At 52.2% G+C, this 10,867-nt stretch overlaps 1 protein-coding gene across 1 annotated transcript; it reads right to left on the bottom strand.

Annotated features, from left to right (window-relative positions):
• Positions 1 to 8,248: 8,248 nt before the first annotated feature.
• LOC136474798 (uncharacterized) lies at positions 8,249 to 10,459 on the bottom strand. Its single transcript, XM_066472361.1, has 5 exons — positions 10,046 to 10,459; positions 9,683 to 9,807; positions 9,279 to 9,596; positions 9,016 to 9,185; positions 8,249 to 8,898 (listed from the first exon to the last, which is right to left on the bottom strand). The coding sequence occupies exons 1-5, from the start codon at positions 10,412 to 10,414 to the stop codon at positions 8,531 to 8,533; spliced, it is 1,350 nt and encodes a 449-aa protein (XP_066328458.1). The 5' UTR covers positions 10,415 to 10,459; the 3' UTR covers positions 8,249 to 8,530.
• Between the last annotated feature and the right edge of the window lie 408 nt (positions 10,460 to 10,867).

Raw genomic sequence — 10,867 nt, forward strand, 5'->3', positions numbered from 1 at the left:
ACAAGCGAATCCCGCAGCGAAACACAAACACCAAGTGCCTCTAGATGCAAACACTCAAGCAATGCACTTGGATTCTCTCCTAATCTCACAAAGATGATGAATCAATGATGGAGATGAGTGGGAGGGCTTCGGCTAAGCTCACAAGGTTGTTATGTCAATGCAGATGGCCAAGAGAGTGAGCTTGAGTCAGCCATGGGGCTTAAATAGAAGCCCCCGTGAAAAGAGCCATTGTACCCCTTCACTGGGCATAAAACGGGGTGATCGGACGCTCCGGTCATATCAACCGGACGCTGGACCTCAGCATCTAGTCACGCGACACGTGCCATATGTCGACTCTCTTCAAATACTAAGTGCTCAATCTCAACGATCAAGTGATGATCGGACGCGCTGCTACAAAATGACCGGACGCTGGACCTCAGCGTCTGGTCATTTCTAGTAAGCATCCATAAATGATTTTCACGACCGGACACGTTCGGTCATGCTCGATCGGATTCATCCAGTGTCCAGTCACTCGGCATCTCCTCTATGCACTACCATGTCAGTAGGATCGGATGCTACCCTCCAACGTCTGGTCACTAAGTGACCCAGTGTCCGGTCAGAGACCAACGCCAGCGTCTTCGCTGCTTCTTTTGACTGGACGCGCCGGTTCTACCGAGACCAGCATCCGATCACTTACAGTGACCTCCATCTTTTCTATCTAGGGCGTCGGTGGCACCGTGGGACTGTTTGCACTCTACGGGTGAACACTCCACCAGTGAAGTTCCTAACCCTTGCTCAAATGTGCCAACCACCAAGTGTATCACCTTGTGCACATGTGTTAGCATATTTTCACAAACATTTCAAGGGTGTTAGCACTCCACTAGATCCTAAATGCATATGCAATGAGTTAGAGCATCTAGTGGCACTTTGATAACCGCATTTCGATACAAGTTTCACCCTCTTAATAGTACGTCTATCGAACCTAAATGTGATCACACTCTCTAAGTGTCTTGATCACCAAAACAAAATAGCTACTACTATTTATACCTTTGCCTTGAGCCTTTTGTTTTTCTCTTTCTTCTTTTCAAGTTCAAGCACTTGATCATCATCATGGCATCACCATCATCATGTTATGATCTTCATTTGCTTCACCACTTGGAATGTGCTACCTATCTTATGATCACTTGATAAACTGGGTTAACACTTAGGGTTTCATCAATTTACCAAAACCAAACTAGAGCTTTCACCAGTTTTTGGCCAAAATAAAATTTTCCAAACCCAACAAGGCGAGGAACGGACGAATCCAAAATTTTTTCTGATCGATTTTGATATATGGAACGTCAAAATCCGAGTTCATATGCGAAAACTAGACCAATTTTAAGAATTGGCTCCGAATTAGAAGACAAAACGGAAACAATGCGCGCAAAATTGGTCATGGAAGTATGGTTTTGATGGAAACAATGGGGAAACACATACGAACTGGACTCTAACATGACCTAACCAGCAACAGGACCTCAACTAGGACACAAACTCAACACGACGGACTCTGAAACTAAAATATGCAAAGGCTATGGCGCGGAAGGTTGTAGGATAGGAAAAAATGAGTATGGCACTGGACTATGGGACGAATATGAAACACTCAAAACTAGGGGATAAATCTGAACCTAACGGTATACCATATCTTTGATACCACTTTATGTGAACAGGGATCCCGATCTTTCATCAGGTAGAGGTAACTATTATTGTGGTGGCGAATGACACGATGATCTGGCTTCAGATCGAAAGATCGAACCCTGCAATCTTAGCACCCAACTCCTCTGGTTATCAACCGAGACACGGATCCAGTCGACCTCACCAAGAAGGCTAATCCCTACCTGCGCAATGAAGAACACAAGCAAGAATAAGAAAGAAAGCAACCAAATTAAAGATGAATGATTAATATCACGAAGTTGGGGTCTCACAAACCGATGAACGGCGAAACTATTCTTGATAGATTAATCTAAGCAAAACCCAAAACCTAATGATGGTGGTGGCATATGATTATAAAGGTCTTAGGGTCATCGCCTACCCTGTACACGCCCCTTAATAGGCCCAAACACGATACACAGTCCAACGGACCAAAAGACGGTGTCACAGCACCCTGGCAGATTCTGGATGCTGAATTGTTTCGATGATTCCCATTGATTCTGAAGGGATTTTGACTTGAGACCACTTGCATTGGCTTCTTTATCACATTAGCTTTCTAACCATATGTGGATCGTCAAAACGGAGTCTAGAAGCGTCCTAGGTGACCAGTTTAAGGCAGGCTGGTCCTAGAGGCTGAGGCAGACTCGAACTTGAGTTGCTTTGGGCCTCTACCTCGGGGACTCGAACCGAATTAGCCTCGGGCCTTCATTGCTGGCCAACTACCCCTCCATACCATGCGCCAAATATGGTCATATACATAGGTGGCATGTCCTCATCACCAAGTCTCTGGTGGAAAGAACAAAGGGATACTGAGAGCTCGGTGGCTGCTCGACTATGTGTTCGAGGCTCGATGCTAGTGGTTTAGATCTGATGCCCCTTAGTGGGGTGCCCTGATTTCCCTTTTACAGGCCAAGGGAAAGCACGGGTTACAGCGGGAGAAAAGAGGAGAAGAGAGAGAGAGAGAGAGAGAAAGTCCTTCAGGGTCATCAGGCCTCTCTTTTCCTTTGCGTGGGTCCTGCTGACATGACAGGTGGTGACAGGGATAGGGATAGCTCCACGCCGGGCGCCTATCCGCCGATGATGCCATGCCCTAGCATTGTCAGCGGGTCATGATGTCCCACTCTACCCTGGCGGGAGGCGCGGTGAACCAACGTGCTGATCAGTGGCTGTACAGAGAGTAGGCAACATAGTGACCACACGTCCGTCACTATGGGTGATGTGAGTTCCCTAGAATGACATGTCATGGGGACGGGTTATGTTGAGACATGACCGCTCCCTATACGATACCAGAAGTTTGACCTTGGGTTGTACTTGCTAGCCCGTAGTGGTTGGCGGCGGCGTGAGCTTCCGTTAAGAGTCATGCCCGAGGGATCGGGCGAGGCAGAGCTAGCCTTCAGATGTTGAGTGAGGCAGAGCCATCCCTCAGACGTCAGGCGAGGTGGAGCCTGCCCTCAGACGTTGGGCGAGGCAGAGCCCGCCCTCGGGGGCCTAGCGAGGCGGAGCCCGTGGCCTCAGTGTCGGGTGAGGCAGAGCCCGTCTCGAGAGGTTGGGCGAGGCGGATCGCACGACCTTGGGGTTGGGCGAGGCAGAGCCTGCCCTTAGAGGTTGGGCGAGGCAGAGCCTGTGGCCTCGATGTCGGGCAAGGCGGAGCCCGTCCCCAAATGTTGGGCGAGGCGGATCATGCGACTTTGGGGTTGGGCGAGGTGGAGCCCGCCCTTAGAGGTCAGGCGAGGCGGAGCCCGCCCCCAGAGGTCAAACGAGGCAGATCGCATGACCTTGGAGTCGAAAGAGGCAGAGCCCGTGGCTAGAGGTCAGGCGAGGCGGAGCCCGTGGCCTTGGTGTCGGTTGGAGCTGTAGTCGCACCTTTGACTGCCTAGATGGATTAATGTATAATGACCATTAGCCCCTCCTCTTCGGGTACCCTAGTATTGGTCCCCGACAAGCGTTGTGGCCTTCATCATCAATCGATGATCCACGGCTGCGCCTCAATAGCTTAAGCTCTGTAACCACTGAATCCAACAGAGGCGTCCACGGTCGTTTCCTACCCTAAGTAGAGTGACGTGGGGCCAAGTTAGCCAATGACGGTGATATCTCACCAGCATACGCCGTAGAGGCCATCGGCTGGTGCACTAGCTCAGCCATCGATATGGGCGGCGCCGTGTTGTCGATGCCCGGATGGCCAACCCGCGTTGGCATAGAAGCGGCCGCCTAATCCGCAATGCCATGCTGTCCCACCCGTGGTGGCGTGACTTGTGGCATCTCTAGCTCAGGCGACAATGGGGGCGAATTCATCGTTAGGGAAGCGCCCACTAGAGTAGTGGGGCACCAAGGCATTGTTGGTCCCGCTGGTCGGCTCGCGACGAGCGAGGCGGTGAGCTCCTCCAGCATCGAGTCAACCCACGTGGGAGGCCCCGCACCCACGCATGGCTCCAAGACCAGTGGGTCCGGCTCAAAAAAAGCAGGAAGCAACGGCGGCAGAGGCTTCGCCTAGTGTCGTCGGAGCAGCCCATGCTGACCTCCCAAGATGCCTTCATTGTTGGTGTCGCTGGCCGCCACTGGCAGGAACGACGTAGTCCGGCATGGTCTCACAAGCGCCACGCGAAGCACCATGGTCTATCGGCCGTGCATCGGAGTTGCTTGTGGGCTCACTGTGACCCTTCCTGGTAGCACAGTCGACCGTGGCAGTGTTTTCTGGCGCCGTAGTGGTGCTAGTGGCCTCGCCGTGGTCGGCTGCAGCGTCGCTGGGGAAGTCGGTGTTGTGTAGCACCAGCTGTCTCCAGCGTCTTGTCCGTCGCCGCCTCATTCGCCAACGTCGCCGCCGCCTTCGACCGACAGATGCAGGAGCAGTTGACATAGGCGTGGCTCCACCAAACCACCGTGGGCAGGTGGCCGGGTGGCCGGGGTAAGGGGGTAATGTCCCGAGCAAGCGGTCATGGCCGGCCACCAGTACTGGTAGTTGTAGGAGGCTTCCGCCGTCGCTGGCCAAGCATCGAAGTTGCTGTCATGAATCGGGCGCGGCCGATGACCCACAGCGCTGACATCACTCGAGCTCCTAGAGCCTGCATGCTGTGGCCACTTGTTGTCGTCGTTCACAGACAAATGAGGCCGCTTGCAGTCCCTGGCTAGGTGCTGGAACTCATGGCAGTGTAGGCATCTCAGCGGCAGACGACAGGTGGCAACCCTATCGATGTATGACAGGCAGCTGAGGCAGCAGTCGCGTAGCGCGTCTAGGATGCGGCGACGTCGATGTGGTCGAGGTTCTCTCGTGGCGGCGGCGTTCCACTGGCCAACAGGATTACGAGATAGGACCTACTACCATCCGTTGGCGTTGGGTGCTGAGATCCGGCGATGGCCATGAGGTGGCACACGGTGGCCAAGCCTAAAGTAGGTGGGGACGCGCTCATCGCCGGACTGAGAGCCACCATTGACCCGATTCCCCAACCTCAAGTGCACAGGGACACGCTCCTGGTTGGCACGCGGTGCGGTGTTCGCCCCACGGCCGCCGCTGATAGCGCGGTTCCCCCTCCTCCTCCGGCGGCGCTTCGTGCCCGGTGGCCTAGCGACAGCCGAGATCTAGACCAGCTCCACCGGCTGCTCTTTGATGACCCGGGTGCTAGGGTGGAAGCTGGGCCGCCCCGCCCTATCTGTGAAGGCCCTCCGAGCCGGGGAGCCCCAGCGGATGGCGTCGAGGTAGGATGGCTGCGGCACCGGAGAGGAGATGGACTCGCAGCCGGAGTTGGAGCAGTCCGATAGCTCCGTTCAACGCATGGATTTGGAGCAACTGGGTTCCGCCAGGGTAGAAATGCGAGGCGTCCGGCGAGAGCGCGGGCCCCGTGTTTGCTGAGGCCCGGCGGGGGCTTTGGGAGGCCGCCGGTGCCGGGTTGGCGGCCGACGGGCTGGGTAGCGGGGCGGGGGCGGGAGCCACCCCAGCGCCGATGTACGCCGCGTGCGGCTGCGTCCGAGCACCTGCTGCAGGTGAGCCACCAGATCCGGTGCCTAACGCGCGGCGGGCTGCTAGATTCGGCGGCCTGCAGGCCGGGGGCCGCGGCGGCGGGCGTGGTTGGGTTCGGCTCCCGTGAAGGTGCGCGCGGCCTAGGACCGGCGCCCGCATCTGCGGTGCCCTTGGTGGTGTGTAGGGGAGGGGAAGGGGAGGGGAGGTGGGGGTGGAGGAGGAGGAGATGGGGGTGCCGGCGCCAGCGCCTGGATGGCCACCGGCGGCGGCGACGGGGAGTGGCGCTAGGGTGGTGGGGTGGGGGGGAGTATATCCAGTAAAATGGGTCATACTGGTCGCGCTCACTTGACCTCGCGGTGTACAACTATTACGGAGCCTGAAGTCAGCGAGAGCAGTTGGCTGCGAGATGACGAAGCTTACAGATCAATCATGCATCGGGTTCTCCAATCAGGCGAGAGGTTACAGCTTGCAGCAAGGGTTTGCATCCGAGACACGTCAGATTGGCGTCAGATTAGTTGACAACGCAAACTGCCAGTGCCTGCCAAGCTTATTTTTCTTCTTTTGCAGCTGGAAACCACCTAGGCGCTAGGGCGCACACCGTTTCTGTATATTTTACAACAGTAACTGCACATCGACGTTAACAAATTAGAGCTCCCGTGTGTCTAGTTGTGAGTCGTGACTCGTGATAGCTAGCGATTCCCCAACTGAGAATCTCAAGAAAGGGCATATATTTTTCTCAAGGAATTGGACGGGTACAACAAACCTGTCCAGATCAGATGGTACTGCATCGGTACTCCATCTGAACGTGGCCATGAAAAGGGCGAGCGTTGTACTCTGATACTCTCAAAGCTTTGGAGCTTCATCCAAAGGTGACTATGGAACTTGCAATGTTCATTACACCAAAAGGTGATTACGCCTCCATGAATGACGCTATGTTTGCAAGAAGTCAACTTTCCTTGCTTGCAAGGATTTCTCTTCAGAAAGAAACCACCACCACTTTACACGTGGCATACAGTACTCCCTCCGTTCTAAATTATAAATCGCTTTGACTTTTTAAAATATATAGCAAAATCTACATTTTAAAAAAAAAGCTAGAATAACTTACCATTTAAAACGGATGGAGTAGTAAGTAGTTGCCTATTTTCCCATTCATCAGCCTGTTCGGTTGGCCGTAAACGATCGTGGATTATTTACTGCTGGCTGGTTTGGTGTGAGAGAAAAACACTGTTCCTGGCTGAAAATTTACGATCGTTTACGAGCAAGCGAACAGGCTGCATACTGTTACGACTGGGTACTGTTGTAGTGACAGATCTAGGTTTTTACCTTTGGGTATGCGCAGTAAAAAAAAATCTTATATAATTCGGTGAAAATTTTCTTTTTTATTTTTTTACATTGAAAATTTCTACCTATCTCTATGACTGGCGGACCCCAGGCTATGCGGTGGCCCACCCTGCATACCCTGTGGGTCCGTCCCTGTAACTGCTGTGATACCTGAAACCAAGACCACTGAACTCTGAACCCTGTTGCTTTACGCCTTCAATTCCAGAGCCCAGAGTCGGTTTAACGTCGAAAAAGGAACTGACTATTGTTTCCACTTTAGCCAGTACCTGTCCGTTCGTGAAAGGTAGCAGCTTGATCAACCATCATTATGTGATGATGCCTAACCTGTCATTTTTCCATTTTTGAGACACAGTGTTATTAATCGGGCCAAACTGAAAGGAACAAACAGCAATTGTTCTGAAAAGCGTGACTAGGACTTCCAGCTAACTCCAGTGTCCGATCCGATACATCGGTCAAGCCCGTCGGTGCAATCTGCGTCTGTTATGAACGGTATACAGTACAAGAGGCGCAACCGGTCCAATAGTGGCTGAATAGGCCCGTCTAGTTATTTTTTTGAGTGAATTAATATTTAACTATTAGCTTGAGGGTTATTTCGCAAAAGGATATTTTAGAGTATAAATTCTTGTAATTGGGATTATTGAGAATTAAGCAGAAACAATCTTAATTGTTTCCAGCTTCCTTTGGGAGCCGGGATTTGCCCTAGCCGTCGCCCATTCATCTTCTCCACGCCTGCAACCTCGCGACGGCGCAGCGAGGCCCCAAGCCTGCTCCTCCTCCCTCACACCCATACAAGCTACGCAACGTTGCTGGTAGGATCAGGAATCCTATCAGCGTCCCTTTTGCAATTGTTGTTACTAATTCTTTGTTGAGCTGGGAAGTGATACATACTAGCCTGATGCCCGAAATAGTCCAGCCTTTCCAGCAGACAAACACTGACCAGCACGCATCGGTTTTCAAAAAGACACTGTACAAACTAGAAAGTCATAGTTTATAGGAAACAAGCCCATGTGTACAAGCAAAGCCCAAGGAAACACAAAGCCCGCTACGCAAAGCGTTTTTTCTTTGTCTTTCCACTCCCCGCCCTGAAACAACTCCAGTTCCCCAGGCTCCAACCACAGGGCTCTCTATTCCCTTCCTCTGAAAGTCTGAAGACATGGATCTCTGCAATGAGCAATTTTTACTATAATCTGACACTACCTCTGGAATACAGGAGAAGTGAAAAAATAGCACTATCCAATACTACCTCTTTCCAGATATATGAAACTTTCACCGGACAGGTTGACCATACACATGTTTTTTTTTATTTAACACAGAGAATTTTCGCCGGTCCACACACCATTCTCCTGGTTCTTTAGAAGCTCTGGCATCAGTAAGTTTGCATATGCTACCATGGTCTGAATCAACTATCGATATGCCCCTATTGTTCCTTTTTCTGGCATCATGATCATCTTTAGCCTAGCTAGGCCCTCGACTGGCTACCACATTGACAAAAAAAAAGTGCAGTTAAAGTTCTCATGACGAGCATATGATGAAGTCAGAAGACAGTAAAACTACAATCCCTTTTGGGATAAATTAAAAAATGGACTGATGAGTGAGGACAATGTCCGCAACTTCTGCTCGTAGGACCTCAACCTCCGGAGCATCTGTTAGCTCCTCGTCTTCAGAAGAAAGGCACAGAATGCATAAATCGCCAGCGGAACTAACCCGTCGAAGTCGTTTGGATCCATTCATATCAGTTGTCCTTTTAGAGATACGAGTACTTGCGAACATTTCCCTGATTGCATTATGCCAGACTGGCTTAGCTACCTCAAGAAAATTTAAAACGGCCAAGACCGGAAGATCAACACTTCCCACATCAGGTTCTTCCTTGTCATCTCGTCCATGGAAGTCTGATCCACCAAGCTTCAGAAGATTGAAAGTATCTGCTAGATCACTCAATCCTGTTCAAGAAACATTCACCTGTTACTCACTGAAAAGTTCAGATATAGCACACAGATATAAAAGACATAACGAATACTTGAAGTGCTATAACACGAACATGGCCATCTTGTTCATACCAGATACTTTCCCATCGCTCCGATAAACCTCAATACCATGCAAACCAGCAGCTTTCAAATCCTTTACCACAGCAGCAGTGTTTTTCAGTGCCCATGGATGAGCTAAAACTGCTACACCCCCTGTTCGACAAACTAGTTGCACCACAGATTTTCCATTGGGCTCACTACCTCTACAAATGAACAAAACAAGTTCAACACTGTAAAATGATTCCGCACACCTGATAGGGGACGAATCATAAGCAATTAAGCATACTGCGACTTACGTGGCATAAGCTGGTCCTCCATCGTACAAATACCTGCTAAAGGCCTGCCTTAGATTCTCCACATATCCAGCATAAACCATGGCCCGGGCCACATGTAGTCGGCCTGGAGCGACTCCATTCCCTGCTATCTTGCAGACATCTTCCAGCTTCATTGGCATGCCAAGGTCCTTAAGTTTCAGTAACATCTGGTTGGCGCGCGCATACCGGCCATCCCTGATACTGGCCAGAAACCTTTCTAACTCTTGAGGTTTAGCAGGCCCCCAGGCACCATAGTATGCAAGTATGTGCACAGGTTCCTCAGCTACCGTTTCGTCACCACTAAGAATTAAGCACACTTTGTAGTGTATAACAAAAGCATGCGGGGGCCAAGTTTTCCGATTATACGATCGTGAGAGGAGTGTTACCTAGGCGAGTGCACGGCGCTGATCTCGACGCCAGGGATAATCCTGATTGGATATTGCTTTGCCGCTTCCACGGCTTCTGGGACGCCGGCCATAGTGTCGTGATCAGTCAGCGCAAGCACTTTCACCTGTGCTGATCAAAAGGCAGTTCACACGTGCATTAGCGTGTAAAGCTGAAGAATCTGCAATGCAGATCTCACACGACCAGTGAACTACACAGAGGTTGACACCTCACAAAGCAGCATGCACTGAGCCACTGACAGCAGACTAGGAGTCATACGCGCGTTTATGCGAGTATGCAAAGGAACAATGCCTGAACTATGCAGACTTTACTGATGCAGTCTGTTGCGAAAGCCGAAAGCTTACCCCGTTCCGGTGTGCGCGCTCCACGAGGTCGGCAGGCGAGAGCGAGCCGTCGCTGCGCGCCGAGTGCGCGTGCAGCTCCACCGCCACGCGCGGCCGCCGCCTGCAAGCATCGGCCGCCTCATGGTCGCCCACCGCTTCGCGACCAGGGCAGGCCCAGCTGAGCACGGACCTCCGCGCGGCTACCTCCTGCTCCGTCGGCACCCTCGGCCTCTTCCTCTTCTTCTTCTTCTTCTTCTTCTTACTATTACCCTTCCTCTGCTGTACTAGCTCCGGATCTCCGGCGTCCGGCGCTGGCGTGGCAATGGCATCCGCCGCCACGACCACGTCCTCCTCGGTGGAACCACCTGCGGGAGGAGGCACCTGCCCCATCGAAATTCGAAACCCTGCTGCGACTGCGAGCGTGCGCGGCGTAATAATGAAGCGAGTGTGATTAGTGGGTGAGGACTTGCGACTTTGTCAGGGCTTTTAAGATGTGCGGTCGCCATCAGCGATTCAGCGACAAGGGAGGACCGGGGTCCAGGTGCGCTGCGCCTGCGCGGTGGACGAGGGAGAGGGAGGACGCAGTCTCTCGGGGGTAGGGCCGCGCCGTGCTCGCGTCGCGTGCCGGTCGTCTACAGCTTGACAGACAGCTATGAATGTGGCGGGGCGGCCATGCGCACGCATGCGTGGGCCTCGTATGGTGGGCCGAACCGCGGTGGAGTGAGAAGTTGTCATCGTTCAAGCCAGGAAATAGATCCAGGCCTGGTTGACATTGGTGTTAGGAATAAGTATTCTGCGTGTAGTATTTTCGTTTGTATTTAACAATTATTATCTAATTATGGC

This window comes from Miscanthus floridulus, chromosome 8, assembly GCF_019320115.1.
Source record: "Miscanthus floridulus cultivar M001 chromosome 8, ASM1932011v1, whole genome shotgun sequence".
NCBI lineage: Eukaryota > Viridiplantae > Streptophyta > Magnoliopsida > Poales > Poaceae > Miscanthus > Miscanthus floridulus.